The sequence below is a fragment of the Copidosoma floridanum genome, unplaced genomic scaffold (genome assembly GCF_036245765.1).
Source record: "Copidosoma floridanum isolate Cflo_tuat_1 unplaced genomic scaffold, Cflo_Japanese_pri ptg000006l, whole genome shotgun sequence".
In the NCBI taxonomy this organism is placed as follows: Eukaryota; Metazoa; Arthropoda; class Insecta; order Hymenoptera; family Encyrtidae; genus Copidosoma; species Copidosoma floridanum.
Genome location: NW_028321883.1, coordinates 21,707,996 through 21,729,407, shown reverse-complemented (window position 1 = coordinate 21,729,407; position 21,412 = coordinate 21,707,996). Strand labels below are relative to the sequence as shown.

The window sequence follows — 21,412 nt, the reverse complement described above, 5'->3', positions numbered from 1 at the left end:
TTTTATTAATAATAATTAAAAGAAACATTAAAATTGAACAAATATCGTGCGCACAAAATTACTTTCATTTTTAAAAAGGTATAACAACGGGACTCATTTGAAAAAAAATACTCACGATTCCATCAGTACAAAATTTTTTTTTTTCAATATTCGTGATCGATGCCCCAGTAATAAAAGATTGCGTGGTGAAACTACAAAAAATAATTTCCCGTTTGTGAGGGTAAGTGGAATGCATTAGCGATGTGCGCACATGTACGTGGATAAACGACTAAAAAAGCATGCTTTTGGCCACCCAACGTCAGGCAACAGAGGATGCGAGCACTAAAGACAGAATGATTTTGCGGAGGTTGCATGCAAATCTCATCCGTTTATACCTTCGCATCAGGCTACAAGAGAAAGAATGAGAGAGAACTATTGTAACAAGTACAAAGAATAAAAAAGGACGGCTAGCTTCAAAAAGAGAAAGAGTGATAAAATAACAAGAGAGCTCGAGAGGATCAAGGGGAAAGGAGAATTCTATGTCTAAGAGGAGGGGGGAGCTAAAAAATCAATGAACAGTCCATGTGCACTTACACACACATGCGACTAAGATACTGAAGTTACCATGAGTACCACAACCCACGTGATCCACGTCATAATTAATCGACATAACATATATACATAAATAGTAACTCTAGTAAGTCGTAAAAATTTTATTATTAAATTATACACACTACAGCCAACACTAGCTAGGTAAGTATATCTATACTATAATACGAGGTATAGCGATTTTGTGTATCAACATTGGAAAATCAATGGTACCCCCGCCACCCGACCATACCGTACTGACGTTGGCGTCCCGCCTCGAAGTGAACCAATCGCAAGTGAGCCCAGCAGCTCCCAGTGCTCCCACCTCGTGACTCTCTTGGGGATGCCTAGAGCTCTTTGCCTCCCACCCCCGATGACCGAGAGCAGCTCGAGCAGCTTGCCGCCGGCGCGTGCTCCCATTCCTGATCAGACGATCGCCCAGCTTGGACGCATCTATCCACTCCAGATAACGAACCTCGGCTATCGATCGATATTGCAAAAAAAAAAAAAAAAAAAAAAAACAATAACGATAAACACCATCGCTGTACGTAATACGTATACGTTAAAAAAAAAAAAATAATAAAAAAAAAATAAAAAAATAAAGTTAACGACTCGATTCGCGCTTAAACGAAAACTCGATTAAAAGCAACATCTCGATCGCGAGTAATATAATAAATTCAAGTACATAAAGAAAAGTAAAAAAAACAGTGTCAGATCGAAATAAAAGACGCGGTGGCGAGAATCGTGTACTATAATCATCGTCGTATTGAAAAACCCGGAGGGTCCTTAGCCGTCGCGGACGATTTCTTACAAAAATAGACATCTGAGCAGAGCAGAGAGAAGAAGAAATAGTAGAAGGCTGCAACCGGAGAGTGTATCTTAGGCGGCAGCAGTCACGGCTAGACGAGCACCACCGGCGCCAAGAGCAGCCTCAAAAACGGAGCATCGCCGAGGCGCCGTCGTATCAACACCGCAGCTTGCACCAGCAGCTGTAACGGCAGTTGACAGCGCAACGGGTGTCATCGACAGTTTCGTCGGGGACGTGCTGGTTGTATCGCCAAAAGCGGAGAAACGGTGACCACGCGCCACCACCGCTACCGAGGAAGTTGCTGTCGAGCCTTTGACTCCTTGGGTTGTCGTTGTTCCTTGTCTTGTTTCTTGTGCCCACGGGTCAACCGTCAACCGAGCCGAGATGGCGTTCATGATGCCAGTGGTTAAGAACGAGTGGGACATCTACAAGACGAACCGTAGCAGGCGCTCCTCGGAGTGTTCTAACCCCCAGGCCTGTCGCAGTAGAAAGGTAAGTGCGTTGCATCATTTTTTTTAACAATTCATCATTTAAATGTCTCCCCTCCTTTTGGTCCGGAAAAGTTCGTTAATTTAACCGATCAAACGAGTGCAAAGGTGTACATGACTGGTGTTTCAGTCACGCGTGTGCACAGCTGCTAAAGTATGGATGCTTCTCGAACTTTCTGGAGTTGGTTTCTTTATTCATGAGTACTTTAGAATAATCCACGTGGATTGGCTGTCGTTTTGCAGCTTTTTTCTCTCGAGTTTTGTGATATGGTGCAACATTTCTGTAGATACGATCGATTGCTTGATCCACGTAGTTTGTTGCAAGGTTCAAGTATCCAAAATCATGAAAAATTTGACGAGTATAACATTTTTATTAATATCAAGCTTCACGCGGCTGATGCTACGATGAAACGCCATTAAAAATTAAAAATTATTATACCATATAATGACGAGTTTGGTACGTCCACGTACCTCGATAAAGTAAACATTCAATATTTACGCTTTATCTCTGAATAATCAACTCTATATTTACAAATGCGTTGACTTTATCATATTCACTCGAAAATTATTTGAATGTTGTGAATACATAACATTTTGTAGCGTTTATCACGTCGACAACGAATTTCACGCTTCATTCTGTTTTATCAAGTTGTACGTAAATATTGTTCAATAGTTAATGTACTTTTAATGTGCATACAAAAATGGTATGTGTGACGCTTATGAAAGATGATGATTAACGTTAAAAATACTTTGGATTTTTTTTTCCCCGAAGCACACAAATATAACCGTTAGCTGTGCCGAGTCACTAACATTGACTCGTATTCTGTGTGACGTCAAATGAAAAAACATATACGTACGCCCACACACATGTGCACTATAGCGCCACCAGCTCTCTACATAATATATATATATATGCTTTTCCGTCTTAAAGAAAATGAAAAATCGATGGCATTCAAGAGTGTCTCGCGGCCGTATTAAGGGGCACGTGACGTTGTGGCGACTATTTAGCAAAACAAACTTCATTTTCATAAATATCACTAACATATGAGAGATACATAAAATAAATATACAGCATTCGTGAAATATAATATTTAAAAAACTGTTAAGTAACAAAAAGTTTGTTTAACGTACAGAAAAGAATTATCTTTATTAAATCTTTAACAAAATCTTGGATAACATCAAAGTGCCCCTATATATCGTTTTGATACTTATAATTACTTGACACCAAATCAATGAATCGTCTAAATTGAATGATTATTTTGAAGTAAATCCAAACATTTTATTTAATCAGCGATAGACGTGGGTAACTAGGACTTATTAAAAATCAATCAGCACATTGATTAATCAACGTAGTGTGTCCTATATCCTTTTATATATGAAGTTTTGCAATGAAGGTGAACCATCTTGTAGTAGTCCAAACTCTGTTTACTTAATTGAATTTTTGCATATTTTTATATAGGAACATAATACTTATTCAATTATTCAAATTTACGAATATGCAACAAAAAGATATAGTTAACCACGAGGATACATACCATGCCAAGAAATGGGTAACTCGAATCATTTCAGAAGTTTGTTCAGATGGAAAATTAAAAAAAAGGAGAAAGCCACAGATTTGTGTTACAGAGTTGGGGTAGTTTGTTACTTAAAAAAAAAACTTGCATAATTGATGGTGGTATACAGATTTTATGGGTTAAATATAGTACAAAGATGAAAGTAGTACATTACGTCACTGGGACACAAAGCAACATCATGAGTGCCCAAAGGGCGTGGTGGTTCTATGTTTGTCCCAAGTCGCGTATGCTGTTTTTTTTTTTCCATAAACATAAAGTGAAATTGCCACTTTGTGCCCTTGTAATCACTTTTCTGCTCTTGGGCCTAGAGAATATTACTGGGTGCAAAGTGTGCCCATGGACGTGAAATTGTACTTTGAACCCTTGGTAAGAAAAAAATTATTCACGACTTGGATATAAACATATTATAAACGCGCCCTGCGGGCGCTCATGTTTGTACTTTGTGCCCTAGTGACGTAATGTACCATTTCTTACCTCGGGCGCAAAGAGAAATTTTGAGCCCGTAGGTACACTTAGCGCCCAGTAATTCACTTTGGGCCCACGTGCAGAAAAGTTTTTTGCGCCTTTCGTAAAGCAGCAGCTGCACTTTGTATCCATGACAAGAAGTGGTAGTTTTCTTCACAAAAGTGCCGTCGCTTCCAGGACTTTTTTGCGGTCCAAGGATCCTACGAAACAGGCCCGAAGGACCGTTAGGTAGCCCCGGATAGGTAGGAAAAATAAGACAAAAAAGTATTGACAAAATCTTGGTATGTTTTTTTGAAGTAGACAGTCAGGTATATATTTATTTGATTGTATAATAAAGTTAAAGAATGTTTTTATCTACAGCTAAAAGAAGAATCTCATAAGAAAAGTTTTTTCTATTTTTGATAACTCCTAACTGGAGTCTTTATGGAACCGCTTCCATAATCGTGTTAAACACGCACGTCAGTACTTGTGTGAGGGAGTAAGCATTTGTATTATAGGTACTTTACGATATTAATGAACAGTTTAGCCGTATGACAAAAAATTACAGACATTACAGTGGATATACAGTGTTGAGCATGCAGCAAACTACATAATATCGGCTCGTTGAGCGGGACCCCTAACATGCCACTCTAATGTTGAATCCCGCATTACCCTCGGAAACTATAATTGCAACGACTGACGTCACGTTCTCCAGGGCTACAACAATGTGCGTTTTGCAGAACGATTCTCGTGCGCATTTTAATACGTATGTTCCTACATGGTGGGCGCGCACGCGTTACTGACGCACGTCGGATTCATTCCGTGTCTCTCTTATTGTTTTTCACAGTGTCAAAGTCAACGTTTCATTGGTCCTGCGGCACTGGAAGAGATAGAACCGGTTGGAACGGGATCGGGTGGGTTTAGGGGCTACTTGGTTTACTTACTGAAAATCCTTGGGTAAAAATTTAATCTCAACCAGACTTGTGGTCTCTCTGATTACCACCAGTCACGCACAACATATAGTACGGAGGGTTGGAGATCGCGCGTGTCACAGAAGAGGAAAGCAATACAGGCCGATTGAAGCCCAGATTGGTGGGAAAATTCTAATTTCTTCTTGTTTCTCCCGATGGAAAAGGTTGCCCTGAATATTGACCGACGTGCGTGAACGATTAAAAGGTTAGAGATCTTGGTCGGTGGATTTGATTAGATTGATTGTACTCGCTGGAAGATAATCTAGAAGGGATTTCTACTAAGATTCGTTTTTTTAGTAAATACAATTTTTAAAAGTATTTGTTACATCCAAAAATAAGAGCAATTTTTTAAAACTATAAGAATTGATTGCCAAGCTTCATTTATATTATTTACTCATATTTATGAGCATTAAATGTAACCAAAAGAACCCATTCATTATGATAATAACATCGTCGTCATTAGAGAAATTGCTGATTGCCAAATTAAAAATTTATTACTGAAAGTTTTGAGTGGGTATACTGACTCTAATTCAGGAAATTTTGAATAAGCAACAAGAAAGAAGAAGAAACATGTCATTTAAAGGTGACCGTTTGGCTCTGTAGTAATTTTTTCGTACCATATTGTCAATGGTTTAAATGTGACGCCAAGTCTTCATTATATCATGAGGTAATATAAAGTCATTCACCATATGTTGACAAATCATTTAGGTATAAAGTGCACAATATCCTCGGATGTACACATATGAGGGATATTTTCTCTGTACTTAGATCTCACTGTTCAAAGCACTCATTGAGAAGTAGTGTATGTGCAGAGATAACAGATACATATGTCATTCACAGCATCACTTGCCTAACCTACATTTCATTCGAACACCCAATAAATGGTCAGAAAGTGTGCGTCGAACTTCCTATTGAGATTCTACAATGCCATCAATATACACCAACACGCACTTGATTATCTATTTTATGAAAGATTATATAATTCAAACCTTTCTTTTGAGCGTGGTGGTGTATACATACACGTGCACATAAAATTATCAGCGAACCACACGTACGATAGGCAATGATATTTATTTAAATAGTACTGAATACACGTGTTGTAACAATAAAACTTTTTATGTTTCATCATCCAGATTGTTCCAGATACGACTATTTAGATGTAAAAAAAATTTTGATTTGTAGACCTACGTTATTTGAGGTTATGTTTGCAATACTACGCATAATGTAAAAGTGAATGAAAAAAAAAAACGAAAAGTAATTTCTAGTAAAAAAATGTAAAAACAAGTCTGACTTGATTTTACAATTGACGAACAACAATCGAACGAGTGCATTCTTTGGATAATCAACGAAGTCTCGGGATTTTAAAGTCTTAAAAACAACATTCACGCCCCGAAATGATAAAAACTTATAAACAGATGAGTTGATTCATACGCAGTTTACAAATCTCTCATTCATGCGCGTACAGTACGTATGAATCATTGTTCAAAAGCGTGAGTCTATAAACTAAACATAACCGTAAATAACTCGAGTGACCTCGTTGGAATGGCATCCATACTCAAAGCAAATTATGTATCTCAGAAAAATGGATTGCCAAATTTTGAAGAAATGGTTAGTTAAAATTTGTCTTAAAAACAACATCACCTTATTTTCATGCTGCTGCAGGTGATAAACAATACAATCTGTGAAAGATGGTATGATTAAAATCATTGTAATACGAAAGATGTACGAAATTTTTCTCTCCAAGAATGACTCGAACGTATCTCACGATATACCTGGTACTTTTCTTTCTCCATTTCCTTAATTTCGATCACCCAGAGCGGAAATAGCGATGACGCAGATACCGCCGCCGTAAATAATAAATACCAATCCACTCGAAGATTTGTACACACTATCACATTTCTTTGAAGACGTACCGGAAACGCACTATGTACCCTTTAAACTTGAGCATGCGCGATATTCACTTTTCGTTACTTTTTTCGCTAACCCTGTACTGCACGCAAACATCGAGTTATGCAAGTATAGTCTAGCTGTATCGGGCCTGGATGGTAGTATTACGCTTCGAAACCGTTCTCTCTTACCTTTGCGGACATTTTAACCACTGTTGGGAAATTTTTTTTTTTTACAGCCTTCGCTCTCGGCTAATACCTAATATGCCAGACTAGCAAACGTTTTACGTGGTTGAAGAGATTTTTCCTTTTAAGAGCCGAGAAAACGCGTGCAAAAAGTTACGCTTCACCATACCGAGCTAAAATGTAATTGCTTAGTGGTTCCATGGTGATCTACACTGTGCTGTTTTACTTGCCGCGGTTAATGGTTATTTTTTATTTCCAAGTATCACCCCAGAAAAGTTAAGAAACTTTCTAGACTCAATTGTAGACGCTCGCTTTGGACCCGAGTGTTGAAATGCTTTTGGTTCAGAGTTGTAAAGAGGCATTATCTCGTTTCCGTAGCCGATTAAATTTATTTTTATCTGAAAACGGTTGACTCGCTCGAACATCATGTGCACTGAAAATACTTGTGGCTGTAAGAATTAACTCGAGTTCTAAAAATACATTTTAAGCCCCCTCTCTAAATGTAAAAAAAAACCTCACAACTGCTAATACGAAAATTTGGAAAACTTTTTCGCCAATGTTCACCTTCGGGAAAAGCGTTCATTTTTATCTTATTTTATACAATTTTTTAACAAACGTTTAAACATACCTTATATTATTATATAAATATGTTATACAGATTTAGCTAATGAAATTTTTTTTTGCAAGAATTACATTAGAAATTGGTATACACTGATCAGAAATCAGAAATACACTGATATCGAGTAAAATATTCTGTAATTTTGTATTTGAACTAAATCACTCAGTATCTTATAACAGTATTACATCCATACATATGCTCTGGGCATAAAGTTGGGGGTAAGAGCTGGCACTGGGTGTTGTTCACCGGTTGGAACTAACCTTCTTTATACAGTATCATCAAGAATGACTCGGAATGACTATGAAGGTTAATGACCATACTTGCACGGGGCGAATAGATAGTAATACATTCACGTGTTTGTTTATAAGCAAAATTTCGGCTACTGTTTCACACGCCATCAAGCTATCTAGAAAGTTTCCAAAAGATCTTTTTCATGTAACGATTGTCCTAGATTCAAGAAGTGTTATTTTTAAAAGTTGAACGAAACAATGCAGTAATACTTTATAATTGGCTTTCTCCATATTAATGTTTTCTTTCGCCCTGGACGCTATGGTTATTTTCCATCCCCTCCAACTGCGTTCTAGTAGCAAACAACGCGGGATCGCCAAACTTCGCCACAGGGTTTCTGCAGCTCGTAAACTCACGATTTTCTCTTCTCCTTATTGCGAGTGGCCGGTTTCCTGTCTCGTGAGCTACAGGTATACACATACACTTACATTCGACGTATCTTGGCTCGGCTCGCGATAGAGTTTTGCAAGGCCATACACACCCATAGTCTCCCGTTGGCGCCCGATTTTCCAAAGTGACTCTATTTTCCTCCTCCCTCTCTTTCACTAACTCGTCGAGTTATTACGTTGGCGACGACGCGACGCCACGCCGATTTTGTTGCACAAGACTCCACGCGAGAGGTTTTCATGCAGCTTTGTACGAGTGCGTATACGTGTACACGGCATCGAGGCCACGAAGAGCGAAGGTCCACAGTTTTACGACGATACGCCATTCCTGTTGGATGATCGTCGCAGCTGTTGCTATTATCAATATCCCCCCGCCGACTGTTTTCACTTACCACTTTTATCGGGCACGAAGTTATTACAAACACGTGAGCGTCGACGATATGTATTAGGTACCATGATCAAAATAATTCTGGTCCAACTATGCATGAATCATTTTCAGTCTCGTCGAATGAGATTACTGGTGGCGATTGCGTGGTTGTCATGTTGTGAATCTCTTTTTTGTTTTTTTATTTTCTTCAAAACAAACCAATCGATATTAGGCATGCGAATGAATGATACATCTTTGGTTTTTAGTCTTCTGCATTAAGTATACATGGTGACATTTGATTTTTCCAGAAAAATGCGGTCTTGATGCCAGACTGTATGATAAAACGTATGTACGACTACTACACGTAAAAAACTCTACATTACATCTATAGTGCTTTAACAGAGTATTATTATCATTGTTTACAGTATTGCCTTAATTACCATCGAACAATAATTTTTCATTAACAAGTGTGTATGTCACATCATCCGTAGGGTATAACTATTATAACAATGTATCATCTTCAAAGTGCATTGACAGAAAAATATATGCTTTTTTTTATTTAATGTCAGTCAAACAGCTAAAGAGAAATTACGCATGTAAGAGTATTATTTATACACTCGTCCGTTTATTTTTATTTATTTATTAATTTTACGAATAAAAGCGTGTTAATATAATAGCTCTGTGACGTTATGAAGACTATATAACACGATCAATCAAATAGGGATTGATCAGGGGTGCTTTTCTTTTCTCATATAATTATAAATAGAGATTGGAATTTCACATTTTTTTGGTGACTTGACAACCGTTATTTTAATTTTATTGAAAAAATAAGTCAGTTGCCAGACACCCTCCGTCAAATGAATACGTCTCTTAAATGTAAGAAGACAATCTTTGACGAAAATAAAGCTGCTATTTCAAAAGTCAATATTTCACGAGTAATTTCAGAAATAAAGTCGGGAACAGGAAACCTCATTTTACCACAAATGTACATGCAAGCTACGAACCCATTAAATATCGAATACATCTCAATATTTATAAAATTGGTTTAAAATCACTTACAAAAGTCACAGAATACTCAATAAAATCAATAAAAATACTCTACGAGTTTTCCTAATGTTTTGACTGAAGTCCTCTATGAATTATGACCAGAATCCTTAGGGACACTAGCAGTAACGATCGATCAGGGATACCATAACCACAAATGAATAGTACAGTAATACGACATAATCAACTATTCAGTAAAACTATGACTGTTTTGTGTTTAGTAAGATTAAACTTGTTCAAGAAATCATTTTTTCCGCTCAACAAATTTACGTACAGTTAAGTAGTGGAACCTTGATCAGTCCATCTGGTTTTTTAAAGTGGCTCCTCACTGAATAATAACACTGAAGAATGCAATGATCGTCTGAGGGATGGTTTATGAAGGTACAATAAGTCTTCTCCCAAAATTTCAGACCCCGTTACCACCGCAATTTTTGAAAAAAAGCAACTTGAAAATCGACTTCATAACTTAGCCTCTTATGGAGGGTCAAAAAATGTATGACGTAAGTTTTATATCTTAGCAAAAGTACTGCAGTTATTAATGAAAAATGGGGGATCAGATAAAATAAATCATAATCTTCCTAGTGATATTCAGCTGTTTCGATGTTACCATGAAATTTTTTGAGATATTTTGTGAAAATAGTGAATAACTGCAAGTCACGGGGGGTAGAGCGTCTGCTACATCGAAGAGCAGAGGCAGCAAACAGACGCAGTAGCCAACTAAGAAACTCCACAGCCAATTACAAGTGATGTTATACAGAGTCTAGACTCTTCTTGTAGACCCATAGTGAGGAGCCACCTTAATAAATGTGATGGACATCACGTGACTCAAGAGTAACCATAAGTTACACTAGGTATTATTGACCGTGTATTGACTCATGGTTAGTTCCCGTACGCATTTGACTCGTCACCATATGGTATCATCTATGCTAAGCTTTACGCCATTTATTTCCCATTTTACCATGTATGAATTCCAATCCATCTACAAACAACTCTACATGATCATCTGAAAAGATAACAGAGTATACAGAAGCGCGTCCTTCAAACAAACGTTTACTTTTAACCTTGCATATATTGCGGATTCTTGAGTCGATGGAGTTGACAAGTGAAAATTAAGATTCATTGAATATCACTTTGCTTGTGCTTTCTACTTATGTATACCTTTGAACTTTCATATTAATCCATATATTATAACTTAATGTGGTATAAAGAATGACAACTCAAAGTCGAAATATCGGTCTGCTTTTGTGTTCACAGGTCTCGGAATGCTCAAAGTCAGAGGGCCCGTCGCTGTCGACCTCCCCAGGCTCGGACTTCCTGACGTCACCGGCTCATCGTTCGGTGCCACTGAGCAGCCGTCACTTTTCGCGCAACTCCTCGCGCGCCTCCCAGAGCTCGCTCCAGTCGCCGATCAAAAGTACCGGATCCTCGCCCCCAAAGACAGGAAGCTCCAATTCCCTAAACAAGTTCCACAACCGGCTCGTAGACAAGCTGAAGCGGTCATTAAGACGGGCCGAGGACAGTACCGACGACCAGCGCAACCTGTCGTGAAACAATCAAGGGGTTTTGGGCCGACCGCCGCCGTACGGCTCGAAACCGATCGACATAAGACGCACCTCGGCACCCCAGACGCTCCTGACGCCACTCAGCGCCAGAGCCGTCACATCTGTTGCTGCTACGGCCTCCTCATCGCCCACCGTGAACAGCCCCCGCTGTCACAGTCAAGACCACCGCCTCCGCCAGAACCACCGCAATAACGTTGACAACAAAAACAATAGCAACAACAATCAGAATCGTAACAACAACAATAACAACAACAATAACATCGATAACAAGTATGACAATAGCGACGACGACGACGATGACGACGACGACGACGACGATGATGATGATGATGATGATAATGATGATGATGGCGACGAGGAGGAGGAGGAGGAAGACGATGCCGATGACGATGACGACGTCGTGGTATCCCACTCGTGTCCAAATGCGTCCGCCTGGTAGATAAGTGGACGAGTGCCGCAGTAGCAGCTTCGGGAAGATTGATGCGTAAACGCACTCCCGCTCTCACTCTCTCTCTCCCACTCTCTCGCTCTCTGTCTGCTCATGATGCTGTTCGTTCGCAACGATGACGATGGAGCACAGCCTCTCGTGGCAGATGATGTGGGGAACGGTTTATTGGCCGGCTCGGCGTCCTCGTGACTGATAGTTCCTTGTCGATCCGCGGAAATTATCGGCCGATTATCTAAGCAGTCGATTTTTTGAGGGGCCGTTTGGAATACGGAATAAAACAGAATAAATAACATCACGCGTCTGTTTCGCGGTCCAAATAAAATAAAAAAAAGAAAAAAATAAATAAAAAAAAAATATTAAAAAAAAATAATAACAACAAAACCGTGAAACGACGTAAAGAAGTCACAACAGGATGTCGAAGATGAAGAAGAAAAGCAGAGCTTGGCAAAGAGGAAGCCCGGCATGTTTGAGGATAAAAGTGTCGACTATCAAGTGATGATGGTCTTGATGATTGAGCCCGAATGAGGTGGAAGAAAAAATTGAAAGTAAGAATAAAAAAAGGAAAGAAAGAGGAGGATTTCCAATCAAAGGTAAATGATGCTTCCTTCACAATAACTGGAATCTGCGACAACGAAGAGGGAAACAATGATGATGTTTTTGTTGGTTATGGGAGAGATAATGAGACGTACTATTTTTTGGATGATGAACAATTTTAAGATTAACCACCTACGATCAACTTTTCGATTTAAATTGCCAATCCCATCGTATTCGAAAATAGCCTCTCGCGGACGGGTCGTAACCCTGTAGATGGCGCTATGTCTGCACTTACGTTTCTCGATCGGTAAGAGAATAGACTTTCTATTGCAGTTTCGGTTACGATTCTTAACTTAAGGATTCCACTTCGTGAGCTTAGAGGTTATTATACTGACGGTATTTTTCCAAGCTTTTTGGATTTTACAAACGAAACTGTTATAACTACTGAAGAAAGTCGATAAGTTACAAACAAATATTTCCTACGCACCACCACCATCACCGTCACTACGAAATTTCTTCTTTGGGATTTGATTTTTGGCAATAGAAAATAAAATAGACCAACCGCAGTCTCATCTCGATCTTCTTCCCCCGACGAGAACTTAGCCATAGTACCGATCAGTATCTCCTCTACTTTTATCCAGTTATAAGCAACTCACTGAATGGTCATCAGATTGGATGTGCGATCCTCTCGCCAAAATATAACCACCTCCACACAAACCAACACATACCAACCAAAAATAGGAGAGAAAAAGCGCCAAGAGCCAAATACTCGTGTTCGATGACGATTCGTTAAGGTTGCGGTACTTATAGTAAGTAAATGTATTAAACGTCTGAGACGATTTTCTTTCGTCTACATCATTACTTGAATCAATAACATTGTTCATCTTAAACTATTAGTGGTAGATAAGATTTTTAACTAGGATTACGTATAAATCTATAATCGTTCGACAATATAACATGCGACTTGACCTGATCGTTTTTTCAAGTAATTCAAATGTTTACCTACTAGAAAACTTAGAAACACAGACATTATTTGTAAACGAATCATTTGAAACGAGTAATTGGCTCCTTGTAATCGATGAAAACAAGAATTAAGAGCTTTTTTTTTTTAATTTTTAACGGAACCCCTTGATCTTTACTCGACTATTGCTCTTTTTTGAAGATTAACAGATGGGAAACAAAAATGATTGAACAAAAATTCTACGTAAAGCAATTAAAGCAACTGCACATGTTTTGCAGTGTAAACATAAAATATGAGCAACGTTGCTAAAGTTCAAGGCGGTCGTCGAAAATAAAAGCGTCAAGTTGTCAGTGAGGAAGATTCGATTTCTCAGAGTTTTCAGGACGGATGCTACTTGCCTATAGTACTTCTTTTGTTCAATCGACTCTTTACTTAATTGCTGGTAGCTATTAAGATCGCGTGCAACAATATTATCAAAGACGCGAGGGACTGAAGACGAATAAAAAGAAAAAAAAACTAATCACGTTGTTTTAACTTTAGAATGTTTCGAAGGAATCAGCGATCATTGAAAGAAAAGAAAAAAATAAGACCAAAAATAGCGAATCGCGATCTTACCTCACGAAAGCCTATACTTACGTTATGACGGATAGAGACTTAATGAACCTCAAAACGTTGCGAACTTACTGTTGCAAAAAAGAAAAGAGAGGAAACAGAAAAAATACTCCAGACTCTCGACCAACCCTTTCTAACGAAAAAGGTGATGCGCTGCTGAATTACCGATCGTCCTCTCATTAGCTAACGAATAAACGTAGATGATTTCAATGGAAAAAAAAAACAAATTCAATAGTCGGGCTGAATTAAAGTAATAAAGTAACGAAGATTGTTTGGCCTCTTGCTCAACAACTCATGCACGATAAGACATGATCGATGATAAAGTTTCTCATAAGAAAGTACACGAGCTGATTCAGCTTTGTTAAATTGTAACAAGTACACATATCATATATGGCGCGTGTTCGCAAGAATATACGATAGTAGAGCTAAAGAAGTTTTCGCGTTTAAACATCTTTATCAAGACCACGAAGCGTTGCCACGCCATCTATTAAGTACTTATTCCAAGTGAAAAAAGTCACGACGATCGGATTAATATTCGGCAGCGCGTCTAGCTTGAAAATTAAAGTTGCGTATGCGTTGTATGCTTGTACAATTAAACGTGTATTATACGAAGAATATTATAAAAAGAGTAAATAGTTCGCGGCTTCGCTTGCGATGTACTTATATTATATTATACATATTATAGATATACATATGCACTTACGGTTTTCACCGGCTGGCGGCTACGTCTCCATCTTCTTACTATATATATGTGCTCGTTCTTTTTTTCCATCGATCGATAAGTAAAAATGATGGTATCGACATCACACATACACACAAATATTAAACTTTCTGCGCCCTTCGATTTTTCGTTCCCGTATTTTTCTGTTTACCATGTATGTACATTAATTAAATCCGTGCTTATACAATCTTTTTGTAATCGGTCGCGATGTCATTGGCTCAGCTCGGCCGAGGTTGATGTACTAGTTGAGTGGCAAGTTGATATATGGTATTACGTTACTCGTTGGGTAACGAACATAAATAACTTAAAATTTTCTATTTAATATTAAAAAAACTATTTGGTACTACTCTAAAGTATTGAAAATGTAGTCAATTCATATTGAAAATTCATTGAAAATCTTATCTTTACAACATTTTTTTTTTCAATCGACTAAAATTTGGTAAAACGATGAAAAAAATCGGTTAAGTTACTTGTATTAAAGATTTGTATCTGAAGTACCAAAAATACTTATGACAATTGCGACTGATCTTTCGATCAAATTGTATTAAATTACATAAAATTAAATTGAAATACCTGCCAACTGATGCGTCAACTCTTTAGACTCGGACAAGTTCGAAAAATTGTCATTACTTGCTAAGCCATTTTTATCGACCAAGTTAGTCCGAAACAGTTTACGCGCTGAAATGAATGAGTGAGTATTTTTTTCTCAATTTAATGTAAAGATATACAAAATTTAAGCGCTCCCTTAACATTTCATTTTCTTAAAAGCTAAGTCTTTTGCATTAACTCCACTTTGACGTTCCGCTTTGAAATCAAATTCAAGGTTAATTGTTTTTGCTATTGAACGATTTCTGACATTATTATTAAATAAAGTAACACTTACTAAAAAACTTTAAGAAGACGTTAAATCTAATCTTTACCAATCGAGTAGTATCCCGCAGAATCGCTACCTCGCGTGTTTCTTGTTATAATCTCGGACTTTTGAGCCGTTTGATTTTTTTTCAAAGCGATTTCTGGTCTCATCCTTTTATCTTTTTTGTCGAGGAATTTAATTTTATGCACCAATGTACACTGATCAGTAAATTATTTGCAACTTTCTTGAAACGATGTATTCTAGAGAAAAAAAAAATTTGCAAACTGCTCCGAGCAGCGCTAGCAGCAGTTCATGCATTTATTGTCACGGAAGGACAGGTAAGGTTATGTTCTTGAACCTAACCTAATCCAATTCTAGACATCTCAGTGACACGTGAATTACTGCGTGATTGTATAGCACAGAAACTTATTTTCATCTAATAGACAGTGATTTAATTGTCAACGGTATTGAATTTTCGTGAATGTGCATAACCGATTTCACCAAAAATTTAAGTGGAGTAGCAATTTATCTCGTTTCTTGAGGTTGTAAATTATATTTTAATCAGTGTATAAGTGAATTAAAAAAATTTTCATCGATTTAATAAAAGTCTCTTCGAGGATCGGAAACTGAAATCCTTTGAATTATCGAACGAAAAGCTTAACTGTTTGAGGTACTGACAGTACAACAAACGCAGAGCGAGACAAGCTTTCCAACGGGTTTATTAATCAATCGGCAAACAATGGCTGTAATATCTTCTTAATTTAAAGTATTTGATACTCGAAAACTTTAAGATAACAAATATAGTATACAAAATTTGACTATCAAGATTACTATCAAAATAACTATGATAATAAATTATAGTGATAACGATAATGATAATGATGATGGGTGGTCGAGCTCCTCAAACTTGATGTTTTATAATATCTGGCTTTGGAGTTTTCACAAGTCTTTTTCGGCTATAAATGTTGAAAAGGCCGAAAAACAAGAGTCGGCGGGACAAGGCATCAAGTTCGAAGGCTCGGCCGCTTGTGCACTGTAAATTTTTTTTTTTTTCTCATTGAAATACAATAATAATGATGATAATAATGATAATAATGATGAACTTTTATAATTGAATTCTTAAATTTTGCAGCTTGCTGTATAGATACACAATTGCCACGCACGCACGTGATTCTGCTTTCCGGAATTGTGCGGCGTGTGTGGCGGCCTTGAACGTCAAAATCTGTTTTGTTTTTTTTTTTCAGAGGAAAATCGACGTGCAAACGTAATAAGCTTTGAGGCGCACCGCCTGCCGCTGGCTTCCCCTTTTATCCGGTAAACGAGAAAAAAATACATTATCGATGAAACAAAAACATATACGGATGCCAAAATGTTAAAAAAAACAAAAAAAAACGTACAGTTAAAAGAAAAAAAAAAATTACATGTATACAAAAAAAATCAAACAACACATAAGTAGATTTATATTTATACATATTTCTTGCGAACCTTGAAAGCAACGTAAAAATGTGTTTACATTAATAAGGAAATAAAATAATAACGTGTGTATAACTCTGTGATACCGTAAGCGATAAGATAGATTATTATTTTGCAATGATCGAGCATAGAAAAATTTAAGCGTAAAAAGCAACAATTAGTATAAACTAAACGTACGAAGGTTGTGTTCGCACTGAGAGGATAATATTTTTCAATTGAGAATTGGAATTGTGATATTTACATTGATTATGTCAGTATATTCATTTTTCCGATATGAACTTATCGTATTTATCCAACGCGTGAAGATTTTTGTAATTTTTTTTAAACTAAAAAAAAAAACAAAAATAAAAAATCGTTAATAACCTATAAAAATTCGTTAAGTTTTACGAAGTCGGTCGAAATTTTTAAAAATATAATTTTTTAATGAAAAAAAATTAAAATAATATTTTTGGTGCAAATAAAAGTTAAGGTGATATAGCAATGACTCAAGGAATTTCACCAAGTATTTCTATACATGTTTATATGTCCATGTATATCATCTACTTGCTCGCGAAATGAAGTTTAAAAAAAAAAAAAAAAAAAAAAATTACGAGTCATAGAAACGAAGATTCCTTTGGACACGCGTCTTTCAGTCTGTACAAGCGATCAAAAGAAAATTACTATAGAATGGTCGTATATATTTGTTAGAAGAGATAAAAATAAATAAAAATTTTTCAATTATTGGCAAGTTAATCCGAGTTGAAACAAGATAACAGAAGACACAGAAGAGTTGATTTGTAAGATTAAAAAAATATATGTGTATATCATTACTAAATACGTATAATGGGCGCTCGAGAGCACTACTGGCTTTATTACGTAATAAGACTGCTTTATCGGTAAAAAAAGGAAAATATTAAAATAATTGTTGTAATTTAGAAGTGCAAGATAATGATTGGACGTACATAGCACACATACGCGTGTAACTATTTAAAAGTTTATGTATACGAATATCATATAAATCCCGATTTCTGCACTGGAGAAAGAAAAATGGCTATACAACACACAAGTTTCAAATAGTCTTTGTGACGATCAATAATACTTTGTTTTTTCTATTGCTTTTGTGGATTGAAATTGAAAAATTTGTTTTGACAAAAATTTCGGAAAAATTTACGGATTTTTGCTTTAGCTAGAATCAAATTCACGAAAAAAGTTGTGAATAAATTCATTGTTTTTTTTTCTTTGCTTAAAGTCACTTCATGTTCTCCCGTGACGAAATGTAGGGATATTATGGTTTTTGCGTTAAATAATCTACATGGAGGCAACATTACTAGCTTATCAAATAGGACGATGGTAAACGTTTACACACACACACGAAGGCATATGTGAAACAATGTTAATGATCGTAGATTGTGCGACGAGCGCGGTTATGATAACAAAGGAGTAACGACTCTTGTAGCCGTATTTCATAAATTCTGTTTAAACGTACCATTATAATAAAGTGTCAATGGTAATTTTTTCACAGGAAGTCTTATTTATACGGCATAATACAGAAAAATTCAAGATAGCAATACTAAGTAAATTATTAAAACTCAGTATTAAAATTTCAAAATTTCATTAACTTCAGTGTTCTCACAAAAAAGAAAATAAATAAATAAAAAATAAAAAAAAGGACTTACTATGTCACTAATGTACTGTAGCAACTTTTAGTTTTATTATAATAAAATCATAAGAAAATAGGTACTTAACGCCATGTAGTAATTTGACCGTACATCATACACTTTACAACTATTTTCTACCTAATGTATGTAAAAGCAAATAAATGATCAGCCATACTTTCACGTCAGGCAATCTACGATCCTACGATTGTGTTTTTTTTTTTTTTTTTTTTTTTTCAAATTAATTCCAAAACATAGAAAGTAACGAGTTTGCTAAACTTATATTTTGTATTTTTACGATTACCATCGTAGCGATTATCCATTCATCAAAAGATTACTGTTAATACTATTTATTCTTATTAATGTAAAAAAACTAAAAAAGGAAGAAGAAAAGAAGTAAAGACAGAAAAAAATGAAGAGGTACTTTATTCGAGGGCCATTTTGCGCTGATTTTTATACAACATGGACGAAGAGAAGAATCAAAACAAAGTAAGAATAATTCAATCTTTTTTAACGTCATTCGCTCGTGCTTTGGTACATTGAACGATTACTAAGCACCTGCAACGGAAAACTGCCGAAATATGATTCTTCAACCAGATAATGAAGCTTATGGCACTACACATACAGAAAACCAATATACGTAATTATAAACTCTGGAGCTTGCAAAAACAAGAGATTTTTCGCTGCTTCAATTACAAAAGGAACTTGGACGACAACTTATTGGAATGCAAGAACTTTATGGAACACTTGGATACACAATAAACACACAGGAAAGTGAAAAAAAAAATCAATGGATTCAATGTACAGCTTCTCTTTATTCATGGTATTTGAATTTTACTGCCAGAAGCCTGAAAAATAAACACCTTGTAGGCTACGTAGTGAATAGTAGCCAGGCAAGGTAAGACTACGACGACGACGACGACAAGTGCGACGACGCTGCCAGTCTGATTTATCGCAGAGGAAAAACAATTTTTTTTTTAATACAGTATTTGATGAATTTTTTCTTTACTTTTTTTTTTTTTTTTTTTCATTTTGTAAGAAAATCAACAGTGATTACATGCGTAGCCAATGGATTAAGAAACAAGGAAGAAAGATTTTTAATTAACAAAAAGTTGCAATGTACGTCACGTCGCTTGCTTTCTGCTCAACGTTTTAACATGACAAAGTAAACAACTTCATTCATTACTCGTAATTTTTGTACTTTCATTTATAACTTTTAAGTATGCAATAAATGAAAGTTATGTAAGTGGTTCTTTTATATAAATTTTAACTACTATTAAAACAATAAAACTTAGTTTTACAAAAGAAAGTTGGATCCATTTAATAGATTGTTCCTTACTATGTTGTTCCCAAAGGCCCACGTATACTTTAGGAAGGATATGTGCATTATTATTTGTAGTTATTTTGCTGTGCATAAGTTCCTAAAATTTAATCCAGTTTGACATGGAAAAAAAAAAAAAAAAAAAACGTTTGAGCAGACGAGCTACGCGATCCGAGCACATTCCATGTGTACAGTAAAAGCGAAGAAAAACATGATGTAAGCATAAACAGTATACTTGTTAGCGTTTGATACTAGGAAAAAAAAAGGATAATCAACCAAGAGGCGTAATAATAAATCACGAGATTGCGTTAATGTGTGTAGAAAATTGGCATGCGAAGGAAAGTATGACAAGAGCGAGAGGAAGCGAAATTCTTTTTTTTTTTAATGTTAACAATCGACTAATATAAGGAAAATATTTGCAAACTGTTAATCGTGACACGTGTGCATGTGTATATCTTGTGATTTTTATGTCTTGTTTAAAAATAAATGAGTTATCGATTCTTATTAATATCGTTTTTTTTGTTCACATTGACTCCCGTACAACTATTTCTCTGTCTCTTGAGCTATTGCTTTCTAAGATAGTTTATTATCTTCAATTGATTGAAAATGATTCTGACCTTTGTATTTTTTTTTTAAGAAGAAAGTAGAATAATTTACGAGCAAAGTAAAATAAATCTTCTCTCATAAAATAGCAAATGACTTTTTAAAATTATCGAAATTTAGAACTTTTTACAATTTTCCTCGAAATTGGTCACAAGTAGATTATTCGTGTTATTTTGGATTTCATAAAACAATTCGAGAAGGTAACAATATTCAACACACTTTCATTTTTATTGAAATTTAATAAGGACACAGTACGTTGATTGTTAAAAATACTTTTATAAAGCTTGGATTTTGCTTTCTTTTTGTTGCGTAAGGTAAGTATTTGATGGTTGTTTCGAAGCACATGGATTTCAACAATCTACAGTGTACTTCAGTGAGATTGGATAAAAAGGTAAAATACAATAATATTTATATGAACTCCAAGAGAAGAATCAAACTGTTCTGAAAATTACGTTGGCATGAGAATAAAGATAAACCCACGTTCCATCCTACTTCTCTGTAGACATAATTGAATCAACTTGCAGGTAACCAGAATACACAGGCCATTATCACTTGTGACATCAGTGTTAGTACATAGCCATGTATAGGAGTAAACATTTTTTGTCACCAAGTTCATGGTTTTCTGAGCAACCGTTCGCTCGCATGCACGCGTGTGTGAATCTAGAATAATATAGTTCTAGTGTCCCAATGCTTTTCGTTAGTGGAAATTTCCACTGTTCCGTTTGGCTGCTACGTATATAGGCACGCACAAGCTTCCCAAGAGCGATTCGCTGGCAGCTGCTTTAAATATATATGTATATCCTTACACATTAAAAGATATACCTTATACGTGAACACATTTATATTGTACATATGAGATTGGAGAGCTGCTGCAGCTGGTATAGCTTTGTCGCTAGAAAACCGAGTATTGTAACGAACACAGCTTCCCAGCTTATTAGCGCAAAAACATAATGGGCCGACACTGTTGTTGTTGTCATCGTTTTATGCATACGTGAGGATAAAAATAGACCAGGGCAATGAGCGAAAAAAAAACTTGCCGTCGCATTATCGCTTATGTTTTTT

The 21,412-nt window shown here is 36.2% G+C and overlaps 1 protein-coding gene across 2 annotated transcripts; it reads left to right on the top strand.

The window, feature by feature from the left end:
• Positions 1-913: 913 nt before the first annotated feature.
• Positions 914-20,255, top strand: LOC106644765 (uncharacterized). 2 transcript variants are annotated; one of them, XM_014360420.3, is made up of 3 exons: positions 914-1,867; positions 8,893-8,929; positions 10,883-20,255. In XM_014360420.3, the coding sequence occupies exons 1-3, from the start codon at positions 1,760-1,762 to the stop codon at positions 11,380-11,382; spliced, it is 645 nt and encodes a 214-aa protein (XP_014215906.1). In that variant the 5' UTR covers positions 914-1,759; the 3' UTR covers positions 11,383-20,255. The 2 variants fall into 2 exon arrangements, with proteins under 2 accessions (XP_014215906.1, XP_014215907.1); XM_014360421.3 differs by lacking the exon at positions 8,893-8,929 and having other exon boundaries at positions 917-1,867; positions 10,883-11,274.
• The last annotated feature ends 1,157 nt before the right edge of the window (positions 20,256-21,412 follow it).

Coding starts and splice junctions, on each gene's coding strand:
- LOC106644765 (XM_014360420.3), top strand. CDS start 1,760: ATGGCGTTCATGATGCCAGTGGTTAAGAACGAGTGGGACATCTACAAG. Junction 1,868..8,892: donor AGGCCTGTCGCAGTAGAAAG/GTAAGTGCGTTG, acceptor TGATTTTTCCAG/AAAAATGCGGTCTTGATGCC. Junction 8,930..10,882: donor GCCAGACTGTATGATAAAAC/GTATGTACGACT, acceptor TTGTGTTCACAG/GTCTCGGAATGCTCAAAGTC.